The sequence below is a fragment of the Neopsephotus bourkii genome, unplaced genomic scaffold, assembly GCF_033783945.1.
Source record: "Neopsephotus bourkii isolate Nb327-2 ecotype Australia unplaced genomic scaffold, CSIRO-AGI_Nbou_v1 NB_107, whole genome shotgun sequence".
NCBI lineage: Eukaryota > Metazoa > Chordata > Aves > Psittaciformes > Psittacidae > Neopsephotus > Neopsephotus bourkii.
The window spans coordinates 1,141,374-1,159,732 of NW_026900624.1; the positions used below are offsets into that span (position 1 = coordinate 1,141,374).

At 38.2% G+C, this 18,359-nt stretch overlaps 1 protein-coding gene across 4 annotated transcripts in view; it reads left to right on the forward strand.

Moving 5' to 3' along the window:
• The window catches only part of LOC133214447 (anoctamin-4), a 187,759-nt gene that overhangs the window by 47,701 nt on the left and 121,699 nt on the right, over positions 1–18,359 (forward strand). For all 4 annotated transcript variants that reach the window (XM_061357348.1, XM_061357357.1, XM_061357373.1 and 1 more), the window contains exon 2: positions 10,700–10,906. In XM_061357348.1, coding sequence (XP_061213332.1) covers positions 10,837–10,906 — 70 coding nt within the window. In that variant the 5' untranslated portion in view covers positions 10,700–10,836. The remainder of the gene's footprint in view (positions 1–10,699; positions 10,907–18,359) is intronic.

Here is an 18,359-nt window from a genome sequence, read left to right on the forward strand (position 1 = left end):
GTGAATGTCCTTTCACTGGGAAAACACCAGTCACAGGAGCTACATTTAAGCGTATGTTTCTTTTTATGGGTTCATTCTATAATCAGACTGATTTAGGTGTATTCAAACAATTTGCATGTCTCCTGTGCCTCATCTTAACCTTTAGGAACATCCAACTAACATCCAGTGTTATATGTAGTGCATAAAACATGGCTTAAGGTCTATCTTGCATACTCTGCATGTTTTTCTGGATTGCTAATGTATCAGAAAATTAATTGTACATGAAAGAGTGGTGGACCTTGCCCTTGCACAAGGCTGTTATTCAGTCAGTGAGTTAGAGCATGGGATGCCTTGTACTGAAATTGTATGTTATAGACCTCACATCCTCAAATGTAGCTACTGTATTTTTATAGCCTCCTATAATTTCTTCTGATTCTGCTATAGATAGAGAAAATAAAATGGTATTGGTCAATAGAGCATTTCTTTCCATGTCTATATACTAATCTGCCAAATTCAGTCATTATGTGATTACTGTTGTATTTCAGACTTTATTGGTCTTCGATCAGAAATACAATCTAGCTCAGAAGTGAATTAAACAAGACCTGGGCTTTGTTCAATCCAGATCACCATCAGTTGTGAACAATCAATTGGATCCCTATGAGGAACGTATGAATGAACATAACAGGTTTACATATTCTTTTCAATAGCATCTTGTTACTGTTAATTGCTTGGAGTCTTGCCAGAAGGATGAGGTGGCAGATGAACACAGATTTTCACTGGCATCTGCTGCACACTACAGCTGCCATCTCCTCTGGGGATCACCCTCACTTTTTGACCATTTAGAAAGCTTGGCACCATAGGCTTTATTATAACTGAAAGCATTATTTGCCAAGAGTGTGCTGGAAATTAATGATGCAAGAAAGAAGGACAAGTGGTACACATGCCTCAGAATTTCTGACACAACTGGCCCTTGTTAACATGTCTTTTGCATAGAGGAGGCTGACTGCAGGCTTAGGTGTTTCAGTAAGCGTGACTGTGGAGGCTGCTGCTTCTCCCTAACAGAGTGATGCTTGTTCAAGCTCTGCTAGAGCATACCAGAGCACGTTGTTCTAGCCTACAGAAGAGTCCCTTCCCCAGGCAGGGGTGAGAGATTCTGGGCCTCCCTCCAGCTGAGGTCCCATGTCAGACCCTGAACATGTGAAGCACTGGGGCCTGGGATGTGCCAATGGGACCCAGGCTGTAGGAACAGCATGTATATCCATGATGGATGGTCGTTTCAGAGGGCAAAAACCTTGCTAGGTATTGGGCTTGAACCAGCAATTGTGACATGTTCAGTCAGATATGCATCTGTCCAGATGCACATTTACTTTAAAAGTATTTTATCCAAGAAATATGTCCCGTATTGCAGTAAAGTGTAAGATGATTCTTTCCATCTGGGGGAGGGAAGAGAAGTAACTTACGTTGTTTTGGGACCTGCCCCTGAAGACATTGGCTGTATAGGGTCTAATTAAAATTATCAGCAAAGTAAAAGTCAATTGACAGTTAATAAAACTGTCTGCAGGAAGAGAGCATTTTGACACCAGGCCTGTAAAAGCTGGGGCACAGGCTGGGTGAAGGCAGGAGCTTATGTTTGACCTGCTGCTTGTGGGTTCACCTGCAGAGCATGGCTGGGGCTGACCTTGTGCTGGAGTAGCAAGAGAGTATCAGTGGTGAATCAGTCCCCTGAAACAGGACACAGAAAGAAAAAGTTAAATCAAGCCTAGTTGCCATGTTGAAAATCATTACTGTCTTCACTGTGGAGGCAGACACATCATATCCTGAGCCTTTTTACCCATCTGAGAAGCTTTCTGGGTCTTTTCCTGTTTCACAAATGATGTTTCAGATTGATTGCACTGTTCTGCATTACAGAAAATATCTGATTAAATGAGGGAAAATGAGACTTGCAGTACTTAAAATGTAGCAGTTGACATTCAGGAAGCACAATTAAGATGCAGAAAAAAAAATAATCTGCTTTTAAATCTACCTACACTCAAAATATACCTGCATGGAAGTGCTTCACTTCATTCTTCAGCCAGTAAAAAGCATCTGGGACTTGACTTGGCACTTTGGTTCACAGGGTATTGTGGTTTGTCCTGCTGTTTGTACCACATATCACTGTTATGTGTGCAGTCACCTTTTACTGTATGTATATAGACAAGAGGTGCAAAATTAGTGCAGATATAATGAGAATGCTTTTGATTTTGAAAATCGGAGTAATTGCTAGTTGTTAAGAAAGAAACTAATTTTGAACACTGTGCTTAACACAAGTGAAAGTAAGTTTTAAATCATCTCATTGTTCTATTTTTGGCTAGTAAATGCTGTGCATTTATAGTGAAATGAATTAGACAAGAGTTACTGCATAGTTTCCAAATCAGTAAGTGCCACTTAAGAAGAGAGATCCAATCTTCTATCTTTCTTTTTTTTTTTTCTTTGGAAGAAATAGCTATTGCCTCAAAAAAAAAAAAAAAAAGAAAAAAAAGAAATGCTGACATGTTGTTATTTATTCTGATAGAAATTGAGATACAAATCTGTTGGGTTTTGTATGAACCTACATTCATTCTAGCACAAATCTATTCCAATTGCTTATAGATATGGCCAAACAAAGGCCAGAATGTCTAATCCACAGAAATGCCAATATTGCATTTTTTTCCCCTTTGAATCATTTTAAAGCACTTTCTGAAGTCACTTTTCAACATAATCCTTAAAATATTTTTATCAGAATTTGCTTCTAGATAGTTGAAATATTTAATCTTGTTTGGACTTCTCGTTTTCACTGTATTTTGTTTAACTGTTTTTCTGGATTAAATATTTATGTTTTGAATTATTTCTTATTGTTTGGATATTACAGTAACATTAATGGATGATTGGTATTGCAGATGGTGTTTTAGCAATTGAAATAGTAATTGTTTTTTGGCTTGCTCAGAGGCAACTGGTATTCTAATTGATAATTTATATTCTATTTGACATGTTAGATTATACTTTTCATAGTGTCAAGTAATTACAAAGTAAAAAGCCACGATATTCCAGTCCAGATGATGACAGATTCATTTTTCTAAACAAAAATTTTGACAACAACTCTTGACTTTAGGACATTTTTCTTTTCCCCTAACAAATTGGCTTTTTTTTTTTTGAAAAAGAAGCATACTACTGAAAATGTTTTAGCAGCCTCAGTTTTTGATTTCTATTGTATTTATCAGATTTCAGGACAAAACATTTCTCACTGCTATTTCCATACTGGGGCAAGCAAAGAAACTTTTTAAAATGTTTTAATTTTTTTAATTTTTCATCAGAATGTGGTTCTAATACTATCAAAAGTCCAGTTGTAACAATAAAGTAAATCAACAAAAATGCAGGCAGCCCCAGTGAGAATTCAGTCCTTTGGGATGGTGATAAATAAATAACACTGCTTGGAGCTTGCTGGATGAACTGAATGTTTTACACACGTTTTTTAGGCATTTATCCCAATAGTCTAGAAAATATAGCAGCACGTATGGACTATACTGTGTGTTTTCTTTTTGTAGGGAGGAACTAAATAATGAGTTGTTAGATATAAAAATACAAGATCTATAATCAGATTAGGTATCTCGGGGAAAAAATCCTTCCATTTGTTCACCTGGGTTGCTCATAAAATTTGTGTGGCCAGCACCTTGCATTTGGCAAGATGGTCCTGTAACAAGCCCATGACTGTCACTGATAAGTCAACAGAAACCAAACCAGCTTTACATTCACTTAACTAAGCTTTTCTCTTCGCTCAGGCCTAAGGAAGACAAGTCATTTTTCATACTGTTCTGTAGACCATTAAAGAAAGATTATCATGACTCTTCAAGATATTTTCATGGCTTCAGGTTATCTTGCATCCCTGTGAGCACTATGGGAATTTTTCAGTCATGCTAAATAATTGCTGTTGAATGCTAGTTTGTAATTTAATAAACCACCTTCAGGGCTATAGAAACAACCCTTTCATGGTAGACCTAAGGTAAGGATGATCCTTTTATTCATTAGGACTTTGTCAGATTTAAATTAACACTGTCTCTGAATGCAGTTATGCCACACATAATGTAGCCACTTCTGTAGGGGAGAATAAGCTATTCTTGCCTAAAGAACATTTGCAAGTGTAAACACATGTCCCCCTGGAGTCCTGCTCCTTAACTGTTCATTTATAAATCAGTGCAGACAAAGCTGCATAAACTCAATGTGTACACAAGCCCCTTCCTCATGGGTCCTGGTTCTAGTTCAGACATACCTGTGATCACAGTTCACAATGCAGATCCTAACACCTCCAGTGACTGGCAGGCACAGGATGATGCTACCCTTCTCCCATTGAAGGAGGGTAATAAAAAAAAAATGTAGTAAAAAGTAATGCACCTTCGTGAAGATTTGTTTTGCTGACACAAAATGGCTGTATGGTGATGCTCTTACAGAAGGGATAAACATGAGACCTAGAAAGCAACTGAAGTGGAAAAAGATGAGATATACAAATGAATGAAACAACAAAGTATTGTTTCCTGCAGATTTTGCTTGACATAGGGATCTCAAGCAGGCAGGTTAGCAGGGAGATCCCTGTTTCACTGGAAAATTGCCTGAGGTGCTGGCAAATGTGACAGGGAGGCAGAGTCTGCTTAAAAGTATCTTGGGGCAATTGAAATTACAAGGGAAAGAACAAAACTAGAAACATCGTTGTGCCCCTCTGTAAATCCTTGTTGAAGGCACAGCCTGAACATCATGGGCATTTCTGGTGTTACTTCTTGAAATTTTAGGTCTTCATTTCTTAAAAAAACAAAGGATCAGAGAAGGGGTGACCAGGGATGACTGGAAGTATACAATACCTTATCGGTGAAGGCCAACAGTATAAACCAGGTCTCTTAAACTTGGGAGAGAGGCAATAGGATATCATGAATGGAATAGAGAGGTAAAGGGAAGTGGCTGTTCATCATCTCTTTAAATATAAAACTTTGGGGATGATATTTTTCAGACAAAGAGCTGTTCCTTTACAGCCTGTGTATTTAAGCTTTGTGGTTTCTTTCCATGGAAAATTAAATATGCTGAAAGAATACATAAATTCAGGATCCAGCTGGACAAAATGTTTGATAGAAGGTAAGGGGGAAAGTAGCATTTTTGGAATAGTTTCTGAAACTACTATGGGTCTTGAAAATCCTGTCAGCTCTCCAATATTTGGGAGGGAGTGGCAGGGAAAAGCATGTAAAGCTCAGAAAACAACACGTGTGTCAAGATGCAGAGGTTAGTCTTTCTGTCCAGCCAGTCCAGTTTCAGGAAAGTTCTATAACTAGTAGCATTTCTGTTTGTTTATTTAAATGTTTTCATTTGTGGGGATTTTTTTTACATCTGATGTGTAGTCAGAAGTGTTTAAACATTTTAAAAGATACACTTGAAGCATAATCTGGGTTTAGATATGATTTCCTGAATCACTTGTTTCCAATGGCAAGGGACTTGATACTGTGTTAAAGAGGTAATATTTAAACTTCTGAAAAATGATTTAATCTAAAGTGGGAATCCTAACACTGTTGTGACATTTTCCCCCAAAGTGTGGAGAGAGAAAGCCATGCTTTCCTGCATGTGTTTATTATCTAAGTAAAGCATAGAGTGGGGATGAAAAAAGGGAACTGATTTTAGACTGTGCTTTGAGGCATGTGTACAGAGGACAGCAGATGAACTTTTCTCTTGTGCTCGTTCATTTCCACCTAGCATTCAGAGTGAGCTCATCATGGTATCAAGCATAACTGTCTCTGCTGAGTCTCAGATGAAACTGGGTTAGCATGAGAAACCTTTCATGTTGCTTGCTCTTTTTGAGTTCCCCCTTACCAAGGCTAGCTTCAGAAAGAAAAAACTGAAGCTGTCTGCAGAGCACCATTGGCGATAGCAGTAAATGTGGCAGTTTGCACAAGGTGAGGGAAGGATGCTTAAGTTCTTAAGGTGGGGAAATTAGGTGGACTTCTTAAGGCAGACAAATTTCCAGGGTGAAAAGGTTGAAAGGATCTAAATATGTAATGTGCCCATTTACATACTGCACCTTAAAACCTCATTTTCCTCTCCCTGCCCATGCTCCCAAAGTGTTTCTTTATGACCTTGCTCATCTGTGCCTTGATGACTGCAAGCTTTCCAGCACTACTTTACTTGTCTTGGCCCTACGTGACACTGCATCTGAAATTTTCTTCCTCACTTTTTGCCCTGTGATCCCCTGCACTTCCTCTGATCTGAAAAAGGCCTTGAAGAAGGGTCTATCTCAGTCTTCTCCTAAGGCCCCCACACAGGGCTGAAGTAGAATAAAAGAACCATATAGAAGTGAGAAATAGCTGGAGTCATCTGTCTACCACATGAGCACTGGCACTCTGATGGTACCAAACCAAAATGACTTAACTGCACCTGCCAGCAGCAGCTTATTATCCCAGGCAAAGTCTACAAAGCAGGTCAGAGCACTTGAGGCTAATTAAGCACTATTACCTAATGGATTGTTTATACAGTGTAACTCTGCACTGCATTATTATTGCTTACTCATGTTTGTATTATCTCTGGATAGAGACAGACACACCAGGAGGGAACCTACAACAGGAATTCATCTTTAAATAGGTTACCAAAGTTGTACAGGGTGGAACAGAACTGGAGCTGACCCAAACCTGACAGTCACTATGGGGAGGGTGTCTCCCTAAGTGGAGAAGTGCCTCGGTCCCAGTACAGTATAATTTAAATACACTGCCTTGCTGACCAAACTTCTGGTGCTAGAGCCATCTCCACCAGTACCAGAGCCACTGCTGTATGCCCAGATGAACAATACAGGCATGCTGGATAAGGTCCACTGGGTGCAGGTGTTGCTCCATGCAGAGAGGTGCATGGTGCGCAACACCTACTGGCCATGGATCAGACAAGACCAAAGCAGGTGCCCAGGCAGATGCCTTGGCAGAGACTTCTGAATAATGCAGGATGTGGTCATTCATCACTGTAGCATCTGATGAGCCAAAAAACCAAATATCACCGTCACATAAAATCTTGGATGCAATCAAACTGTAGTGTTTTCTACTTTTAGTAGTTTCTTCCTCCTTTCTCTTATGTTTCATTTTATTGCTTTTTGACTTGGAAGTACTTTAATACTTCACTTTTAATGTTTTCCTATGCAGGTTTTGTGTGGAGCATTATGAATTCTTCAGTGTCATAAGTATACTACTGCTTTGTAAGAGGCAAAATATGTTTGATGAGAAATAAATGCTGCTTTGGAAAATTTATAGTAAAAAGACAAATCTGGGAGCAATAAAAGTTAGCCGGAAGCAGAATAGAGACTGCTCATCCCTGCTGGCAAACTGCACAGCAGAGGTGTTGGTAGGGAAGGAGTGAAGGTGTTTCTCTTACATGAATCTGCAAGCTCAAGCAGAAGCATCAGTGGAGAGCTAAAGACCACTAAGAAGAGATCTTCTCATGGAGACAAGAAGCTTGTATGAGAAAAAAAAAGAGAAAAGAAAAAGATAGAAACACAAGTAAGGAAGAGAAAGCCATGTGCAAATTGGAAAATACAAAGGATTTTTGCATGCAAGAAAGGAAGAGAGCTGAGTGATACATATAATACTTGAAGGCTCAAATCTTGTCCAGCTTCAAAACACTAAACTTCTACTTTCCACTCTTAAATACTTGGTTTGCAGCCAGCCAAAAGCAGGTGACTGAGCCCTGTCTAGAAGCCATTCCTCCACAGTGAACGAACAGTCAGCTATGGCTACTGGCTAGCATTAGGTCCTTCACTTGAATTTGCACTGCAGCCCTGGGTCAAAATGGTGCCTGTGAGATGTATTTTACTCTAGATTCTGCTTAATGCTGATAGCTCCTCAGGTTTTCATCTCCCATAAGCTATATGTGCTATTTCCTATAGCTTTTCTACTGATTTCCCCTCTCTTTGTCTCTGCTTTCCTGCATGTTATCTGGGGATGTATTTTCAACTGCCAATATCTCTTTTAAGAGGACTTTCGCCCACATGAAAACAAGGTATCACTGCAGCTTACTGCAATATTACTGTCTTACATTTTTGCAGACTTTTCGTTTAACAAAAGAAATGTTCAAAGAAAAGCAAGATCTAGTCTATTTCTGGAAAAATCTGAAATGGTAATTAAATAAGGACACTTGCATCTTTGTCCTGTACCTGGATCTCAAGAAAATAATGGAAATTCACTCTTCTAGTCAAGAGAATGTCTTCTGAGAAGGAAATAACTGCAGTGGCAAGGACAGCGGGGTGAAGAACCCCGTTATGTCGAATATACTGGTGACATACCTTTGGTGTAAACTGTAGTAGTTTTCGAGAACTTTTAGGTTTTAAATATGTCCAGAAGATAATATGTAAAAATTCCAATAATGCTGGCACATTCTTTCTCATGTAGCTTGGTGTTGTAATTTTATAGTACCTCTCTTTATCGGAAGAAACGAATGGTTGCATATAACCAGAGTCAAGCTGTTGATTGCACATAGTTTTGTATGTGACCCACCTGCAAATTTTGCAGTTCTTCATGATCTGACTGCAGTATCCTTTATTTTGATGTCTGAAAAAAAAAGTGCTGCAGAATGTGTTTAGGAAGCTGAGTCACAGCTGCATGAGAGTTTATAGACTGTTTTCAGAACATGAAGAAGCAATTGAACCTCAGAGAAATGTAGCAGCCAGCTTATGTTTGGAACCAGTTCCTAAAATATATCACTCATTTCATGACCGAATGAAATCACAGCCTTACTGAGATGAAGCTAGTATGTGCTCATGCCAGATTCATGTTTAGCATTGGCAGAGTAACTTAGTGACTCCATTGTCGGCTTCCAAGAGATGATTGTTTTAAATTATATGACAACCAGTGATGATAAAAGGAAATAGTTGCAATTGATTTTTTAATACCTTGGGCATAATTGAGCAATAATTTGAGCATCACAAGTTTTAGTGATTGCACAAAAAATAAAGAGCTCATTTTACAGCTGGGGCTTAGCTGTTTGAAGCCCCTTATGGCTAAGCTATATGGCTAACATGATCAAAGAAGTATGTTGTTGACTAACATGGACAAAGAAATGTGTCATCCAGGCATGCCCATTGTCATTCTGCTCACATGGATTACTACGCTGCCTTTCCCAAGATGGGAAAAAAAAATGGGATTTGCTGGCCGTACTAAAGGATATGTGATTTCAAGAGTCTGGAGACACAACAGTTACATTAGTTCTATAACCAGGATGTATCTGAGCAGTTGCTTCAGGTGGTCCTCATCCCTTCACACTTCCTGTAGGAGATCAGCTCTGCTAAGTGCAGCAAAGTCAGGTAGCAAGTGTGCAGCTTCAATTCTGAATGAACAAAGACATCTTAAAGAAGATCAATTTGCACAGCTTTTCCTCATGTGCAGCCACACTGTGCTCACAATTTGCCTACAGAAGTGGCAGCTCTCTTTCCCTTGGTAGTGTATTATAGGTAGAAGTGTATTAATATTTCAGGGATTCAAAGCCTCTTCAGTGACCTAGAGGTTCATTGTCTTTCAATGTGACTGGAAGAGCAGAGTCATTAAGGCATTCTTGGACATTTCGGTGAGTGACCCCTTTCACAGAAATGTGTAATCTAGTCAATGATGTCTAATGATTTTGAGTTACTGCAACTTACAGTGTGCTTAGATCCACATTTCCAGTTTTTAGGGTCTGCTTTTTCATCTGTTTCTCCGTTTGCCCATTTATATCTAGTTAGGGTTTTTCCTTTGGTTTTCTAAAACAAAGAGTGGTTGCTGATAAAAGCTGTAAGAGTCACAATTAAATTAAGCATAACGCATTAGCGCAGAATTATCATTCAGCTTTGTTGCCAACAAGAGATTGCCTAACCATTTTCACCAGAGTACACTGAGAGTAACTGAAATAAAGTTGGAGCAATTGCATCAATGTGCATGTAAGGAAGTCAGAAACTGCTTTTTTTACTGTAAAATGGTGTTTCTTTCTAGAACGCACAATAAATAGGCACATAGGAAATGTCAACTTTGCTTTTCTGTTTGGAAAAGTAAAGCCTGTTTTTTCATCACAATTTCTATTTAGAAATTGGCTATGTGACAAAATTGAGAATGTTTGGTGTGAAAGACAGTTTCCACTGTTGTAGGTAATGTTTCACAGGGCTGATGAAAGTGGAATTGTTTTCAAGCTTAAGGTCATGTTTGTTGTTGCTGATAGCCTCACTGTTTTGTTCAAACCAGACCTTGTTTTTTCTTTAAAAACTAGTTACCACATGAAGTGTAGCATCTTTTCCATATGATGAGACTTCCTAACATTTGTGAATGCTCAGAAGAAAAAGAGCCATTACTGCCAAGTTCTGGTCCATCAATCAGAACAGTCATTTAATAAACTCTGTGGTAGTTACCTCATTAGTATTGTCCTGTGTAAGCTGTGTGGGGTTTTTGAAGGAATGGAAGATAATTCCTCCTGCAGGCCAATAATGCAGTAAGCCATGACTGTGTATTACTTTAAATATCTATTAGTGTGGCTGACTGATGTTTGCAGCACAGCACCAAAGATGTTCGCGTTCTTAATTTTCATAGAAAAATCTTGGTTTTATAGGTTGGTTTGGTTTGCTTTTTTCCTTCAAGAAGGCTCCTACAGCTCCATTTTAAACCATGGCAATGTTTATATTTTAGTTATTCCATGCTGGTCTCTCGTACCTAACAATACTAATTCTTATTCCTGTTAGGTATAAGTTTGTCTATTCATGGGGCTGACAAGAGAGTACAAATCTATCAGAGGAGAACTGCAGCAAGCTACCCAGTGTCACAGCGTCCACCTGTGGTCGGGCATCCTTCACTCCCACAAGTCAGAGGGTCAATAAAAATGGAAGCCTCATCTTCTGGATCTAGTATTTTACCAGTCACTGGTGGAAAAGCAAAAGCGGATCAGCCAGGTAACAGACTTGCCTTGACACCTTTTTAAGTTCCATTTCTTGTGTGATGTGCCATGATGTTGTGAAGTGGTATTATTAATAGCATCAGATCATGCTTGCATGGAGATCAATCTTTTTGATTGTCAGACCTATCGACTGATGTTTTGTCTACATTCAGTATGTTTTTGTCAGTTATAGATTATGGGGAGCAACAACAGTTGGGACATCTGAAAGTGGGAAATAAAAACGTAAGTTTAATCATAAAAAACAACCATACAACATGGAGTGATATCCAAAATGTCAAAGCAGAGAGAGCATCGGCTACTATTTTTTAATACTGCTCCCCCTTATATATGTTTAATTGTGATAAGCCCATAGCTAATGGCAATGCTGTAGAGGCTACAGGCATCCCCACTGGAACTCAGTAATTGACACTAGTGTTGGTTTTGATCAAAAGCACAATCCAAGGCATAGATCAAAGTCTTGCTGCTAGAATGCAAACAAAAACTCTAGATCTGAAGGAGATTTTACAACATACATTAACTGGTTAACAAATGGAAACTTTTTAAAAGAAAGCCAGAATCTCCTGGGAACCATCAAATTCTAATTGACATCTTGAGTTCATTCCTTGTTATGTTAATTGCCAGAGCTATTTTAGAAAAATCTTTTCTTATAACACGGGACTACATTTGTGCTGGCCATATTCAGGCATTCTTCACGGGAAAATTAAACTCTGAATTTCTTTCCTGAGTAGAGCAAATTACAGCTGCTCATGAAGTCAGTTTTGTAGCTTCTATATTGAAGGTCATTCACAATCTTCCAGGGTTTCTGCTCAGGAAAAGTGCATGTTGCACCCTGTGTGCAGCTATTTGGGTGCCAAGGGGAAGAGTGTATTTATGTGAGACAGACAGTTCTGTGTGCTGTCCCTTAGTGTACTTCCATTGCCTTGCAGATCTAATAGTAAATAGCTTAATTTTTGTAGAAGCTGTAAATTTATTTTATTTATTGTGGGTTGCTATGCAGGTCTAGTGCCATGAGTTTCATGCACACATACTATTTACTCACCATAATCTTTGTCAGTACAGATTAATTAAGAATTTGCACTGATTCATAACCATATGCTTTATTTCAGTTCGTCTGTTCACTTGTTTGTCCTTCTATTTTTTCAGCTTTTGTGTTTTTTCTTTTTGTACAGAAATTAGTACTACGATTACAAAAGTGTTGTTGTTACTGAACATATATGCTCATGATTGCAGCATGCTAAATGATTGACAAAAAAAGCCCTGCATCAGTTTGTGAAAAAATAGTATCTTGAATGTGCACAGTAACTGCATTCAGTCTGAGCTGCTATGCATTATATGTCTATGTGTTGACAGATGTGGCCTATGCTTTAATATTGAATAATGTACAGGCAATGTATGCTGGCTTATGGTTAAGAAAAAATCCCTTTTCTACTAGACCCCAGAGGATTCCTAAAACGGAGCTCATTAGTGAACATCATTTGGCTGATGATTCTTTGAGGAATTTATCTTTCAGTACAGTCTTATGAGATTACTTTTGCCTACCATATTCTGCAATAACAGCATCTATGACCTGCAGAGAGCATGCTTGGAGGCTTGGTTCAAGGTGGCATTTAGTAGTGTGAGCTTCACTGAAGTTAAGAGGAGTTAGTGGTACCCAGAGCCTTAAAGACTGCAGATTTTTATAAATATGTTGTATGACAGGAATCTTCTCTTAACCAACTTACAGTGTCATTGTTTCACCTTGAATGAAACAATGTTTTTATTATTTGGGTCTGACTGTTTAATTCTATATAAGAACACTAAATTTATCTCTGTATCCAGGTTAAATTACAACCATTTGAGCCATACACAAGTAGAGTCTAAGAAAGATTATGGTCAGGCAGCAATTTTAATAAACAGCATTTCTAAGAGAAAAATCTAAAATTGTATGCTGTTCATTCTTACTCAGCCACAGATTAACAGCTGTATCTTCATAATTAGCCTTGTACACTAGCTGACCAATGGTAGCACCTTAGCTAAGACGTATAAACATTGCAAATAGTTATGGTATTTTAGAAAGAAAAAGTTCCGTCATACATTCACCATTCAGGTAACAGATCTTGCACCACCGTTTTCCAATCTGTGTTCCTGCTGTTACATACAGTAAATTTCTCAGGTTTTTGCTCGGTCTAATTTTAAAAAGTTCATATATTTTGGGTTCTTCTATTGGAGTGCTGTTATCACAATCAAGCAGGTCTCACTGTTGGAGTAGTATACATTATATTTAGTCTGAAATTTCCTTTGTCCGGTTAACAAATACTCTGAACATGAAGACAGTCTAGCATGACAGGGTGTACAGAAGGACATTTTTAATTCTTATCAATTTGAGAGGCTAGAACCGTGGAAAGAAAAGATCTGTATTTTTTAAATTTAGTAACACACCACTTCTGTTTTCTGCATGTTATTTTGTTTCCCTTGGCCACTTTTCTTCTTTCCAGAATGACACCTTTTATTATTTATCATGAATTCTTTTTAATTGAGAGCTGTTTCTTTTGAATGAAGTTCATAGGTAGTTTCCTGCTAAAGAGGAAGGACTGTGGATATTGTTCAGTGTTACCGTGCTCCTTTTCAGCTTGCTTCACTACCAGTTTTATTTCTAGCTGGTAAGGAGCCTGAGGCTGATGATTTCTACTGTTACTTTGGGTGTTAGAGTGGCTAATAAGCAGTAAGTTGCCTTATATTAAAAAAAAAAAACAAAACAAATGAAACCATCAAAGCAAACAACAAAAAACTCTAAAAAATTGTCTTGTGCAAGCTTGAAAAGAAGTACTGCTCAACCAGGACAACCTAAACTCTGATTTTAAGCAGATCAGAAGGTATCAAGTAACAGAAACAAAACACAGAGGAAAATAGAGAAATGAGTGGAAGAAAATGGTTATTTATGGTGAAGACTTCTGATGCCTTTGCAGGTGCACCTGTATGAAGGAAGTTCCTCTTAGAAAGGAGAAAAGCAAAGTAAAGCATTTAGATGGCAAATTTAGATGCAATGATAGTAAGACAAATACACATTCCTTACAGAATCAGGGAGTATTTTTGGTTTTGAGAAACCTCCAGTTATCATCTCCCACTTACAGAAGCAGTTGTGGTATATTGTATCTAATGGGATAGAAGGATACTGAAGCACAGGGTTCAAACCACCTGAGGCAAAGTTTTGGAAGCTATAAATTGTTACAGCCCCCAATTATTATCAATGTGCCTGTACTGCACACAGGAGGCTTATTTTGAAAGCAATGATAATCAGCATTTTGGCTATCTGTAGGAGTAGCAGAACCAAGTACTGAACAGTCCTTCAGGAGGGTAAACTGTCATCCCAGTTTGTTCCCTTCATGTTGGGGTTAGGCAATTTTGGGAACAAAAGAATTCTTGCCTCACTTCTGATGGCATTGCATCTTTCGTATGGAGTAGGAAGGACTTTTCTGCCTGCCCTTTCCACTGATTTCAAATCAGGACAATGTTACCCTACTTCTTCCTGTTGGTGATGAATTCCTTTATTCTCAGACTCTGCAGAACTTGTCAAACCTAGTTTCTCTGGGAGTCATTAAATTTGCTGGCTGTGGCAAAAATTGCCTTATTTAATAAGTCTAAGCAGCAGTAAAGTGAATTCTTTCATTGTGTGAAACTCTGAAATCATCTTAGGTCTTCTCCACTTTGCAATGCTTGATAACAGCTGTTACCCCTTTTATAATAACAGGGATTCAAAGAGGTCCCCAGCAAGACTTTTTTTCTCTGTTCTTCCTGTAAAGGCCTCTGGTTAATCCTTAATGTGTTTTGAGTTTATATAGGAGTGTATATGTAATGACGTAGACATTCAGTTATATCACTTGTACAAATTAGATCCTCAGGCAGTCTGTGCACACAACAGGGAAGGGTTATGCGTGAATCCATTTCTTTACAGAATTTAGTAAATACATAGGAGTCTTCAGTCCAGGAAATGAAGAAAAATATTCTAGAAATTTCTGCTTTCAAGAGGTTACTATTCAAAATACCTCCTTCAGAGCCAAAGAACAGTACATTTTGGAATGGAGTTTCCTTGTCACCTGAAATGATATAGGCATATCCATGATATTTGAAAGAAATTTAAATTCCATGGCAAGGGAGCACTTACTGAAAGGACTGGTTTCTGGCATTAGAGTGGAAATCTAGTAGAGTCATTGGAATTCAGTGAGAATCCTTTTCTTGGCAGTCTCTTGCTTTCTATGACAAATAGTACCTGATGTGTTACAAATGTTAAAAGAAGATGTATTTCCATTGGCATGCTTTACTTTTTGATTATTTTTTTTTTTTACTTATCAAACTATAGTATTTTTATTAATGCCTTTAGTTATTCGGTGTGAAAAAAATGAAAGAAGAGCGAGTGGTGTTGGCCAAAAGAACACCTGACTTATGAGGCAAGGAAAAAAACATGGTTCTTGAAACTGTGGCAGTCTAAAGGAAAAAAGGAAATGTATGTTTAATGAGCTTAGTCACAACTTAATGAACATAGAATCATCAAGGAAGCTAGAACTGAATCCTTCAAAAATGAAAATTTACTGTGCAAAAGATACTCTTTTCTCATCACAAAATGTGCACATGCTTGTTAGCATTCACATTTGGTTGTGAATGGTCTTTGGAAGATCTGTATTAGTTAGATGTGATTTGTTGTTTAAAACACATTCTCTTTCCTTTGCTGACTGGCAGGATGTGTAGCATATATCTCATTAAAAGAATAAACTCCTGCAGATAATTATACCAGAAAGCTCTGTCATTCTACTATTTCTTGGCAGGAAACTCTTACAAGGTCTGGGAATGGCTGATATAAACTCAAGTGAACATTTGAATTCACACTGACAGTAGCGCTGTATCTTATCTATCTAACAGTATCAGGGGAGCAGTCTTTTTCAATATGGTTTCTGCTGGGTGTATATAGAACTTCTTCCCATATAGAATGAAGCATGCAAAAAGCAAACAGATTTCAAAAGCATTTATTATTCCCTTCATTAAGTTGATTTTCATATTACTAAAGAATAGATTTACAAGAAATATCCATATGGAGAAGGGACATAAATGTCAAAGAAACTAGCCTGCATACTTAAGTGTTCTCTAGCTGCAGGCTGTGTTCAATACAATGCAAGTTTGATGCACCAAATAAAATTTCTCCCATGTTTGTACCTCAAGCGTGAGCTGGAAACACCTCCCTTCTGAATACAGAGACAGTTCATTTGCCTGAGTACTGATCCTCTGGAGCCTCCACAAAGCTCCTAATGAGAAGTGCAGTTTGCCTCAATTACAGTGAAGACCTTTTTTCACAGAGCTGAGTGACAGGTTGTCACATGGTGATTATGCAGTACTTTGAAATTAAGAACTGAACTAGATAACAGATGATGCAGAGCCCGAAATCTTCTATCACTTTGCTTAGTCATTCAGCCTATTTCATTCATCACTTTTCTAGGACAAAAGCCATTTTTTGAAAACTCCTGTCCCTAAGCTAAAGTCTCCTAAAATGTTCATTCTAGCACTTTTGCAAACAACATGTATAAAAAAAAATGAATTCTAGGGGACAAAGCACTGTTTTTTCAATGCTATCTATCTTGTTTAATTTAAAAGTATTTGAATTGGGCAGAAACTGCATCCTCTATGTCAGTTTTTGCTGCACATGACACACACAAGTACTGAACCTACCTGGGACCTGTGTACACTCTCAATAAGGGGCTTCAAAGATAATATTAACAATATTAAGTGGTGGCTTTGAGGGTGTTCTACTTCTCCGGGGGGGATGTATCTATAAACTCATCTCTTTTCAGAGACTTATTTTTCTCTTCTTCCTGCTTTGATCAGTCTCCTCTTTGCTGTTATAATATGATCTTTCATTCATTCTTGCAATCAGTTATGTATGGTTATTTTAAAATCAGTACTGCTCACCCTCACATTTCGGCTCTCCTGGCTATTGTTAGTTTATGTAGTTACCTCACAAAGCCTGCAAAATGCCACTCTCTGTGGATGTTCTAGATTATGCCACCCTCAGAGAGTTTTCTCACAAGGGGAAACTTGTCCAAAACAGGGACTGGCAGCCAGACGTGGCTTTGCATCAAACAGGGAATATTGCTGATCCCAAGGCAAGATTGTAATGTCCTGAGACCAGTCTACCATAAGTGTGCTAAAACAGTTAAGAAAATTCTTGATCACTCTAGCTTATGCTGAACAAAATAGACAATATACACAAAATTTGCAAAGTTTCTGAGAAGGTAATGGCCCATTTTACTTTAAAAATAGCTTGTAATTCAAGAAGCAATGAGAAAGACTTTGAATAATCAGTTATTATGTTCCTGTAATGTTTGACTGAAAAATGTAACTTTTTTGTAGCTCTATAGTTCTTCCTTAAAGGGGGGTTAGTATTATGTAAGCCTCAGTTTCTAATGTAAAATATGTTTCATACATTCCAAGGAAAGATTCTTACAGGTAGACTGTCAAAAGATGGAACAAACTAGCTTCTACTTTGGCAAAGTTGCTTTTGAGGTCAGAAAAAGGATTTGACTGTAATAGGCTGTATTGTGTTCCTAATTTCCACAAAAGGGTTGTTCCAGTCCAAAAGATAGCGAGACCTCTTTTCTAGCACCAACAGGGTTGATTCATTCTGAAATCTCAAAATTAAGTAAGACTTTTCATTATAATTATAAAAAAAAAGGAGAGGGGGAGGAGGGAGCTTGCTCCTTAAGTGAGTAGGTACGATACAGGTAAGTGTATCCAGGCATCAGAACCCACTAGAAATTCCAGCCAGTGAAATGTACTGTGATGCCAAAAAAGCCCAAAAGCCCAAAAAACTGCATAAAACTCAACATCACAGCTTACAGCAGGCATATGAAGAAAAGATTGCACCATTTTTGATCTGTTGCTTGTTCCAGAAGACAGCTCCCATTGGGTGAAGCAGATAGCTGTCTTTTCTTGCTCATGAGTGGCTGGATGTCGAAAGCAGATGTGCTCTCTGTATGTTGAATAATTCCATAGAGGCACCATATTTGCTGGTCACATCCTTTGGATGTGGAGTTCTGAACCTTATTATGCTTCAGAAGACCAATGGAGCAGAAAGCATATGTATTTTTGGGGTCTTCATTACCGATAACATCCAGGGTACTCAATACAGGGTGATAATCCTACAGTTTATTACATCATTTAGACCTTGCTTTAGGAACAACCTAGCACAGGAGGGGAATTCGGGACCTGTTAAGAGTCCTGAATTTAAGCCATCAGTCTGCTTCCATGAGGCTGTGGAAGGTTTTTGAGAATCATCAAAACTGCACGTATTTTAACGGCTTTTTGTGCTGCCAGAGTGCCTGGAAATGGCAACTCTTGCTATTCAGATACTCTCCTACTGCTTGTGAAGGAGACTCTGCTTAATACCAGGTACTGAAAATAATCTCTTTTGGATTGGCACTGGG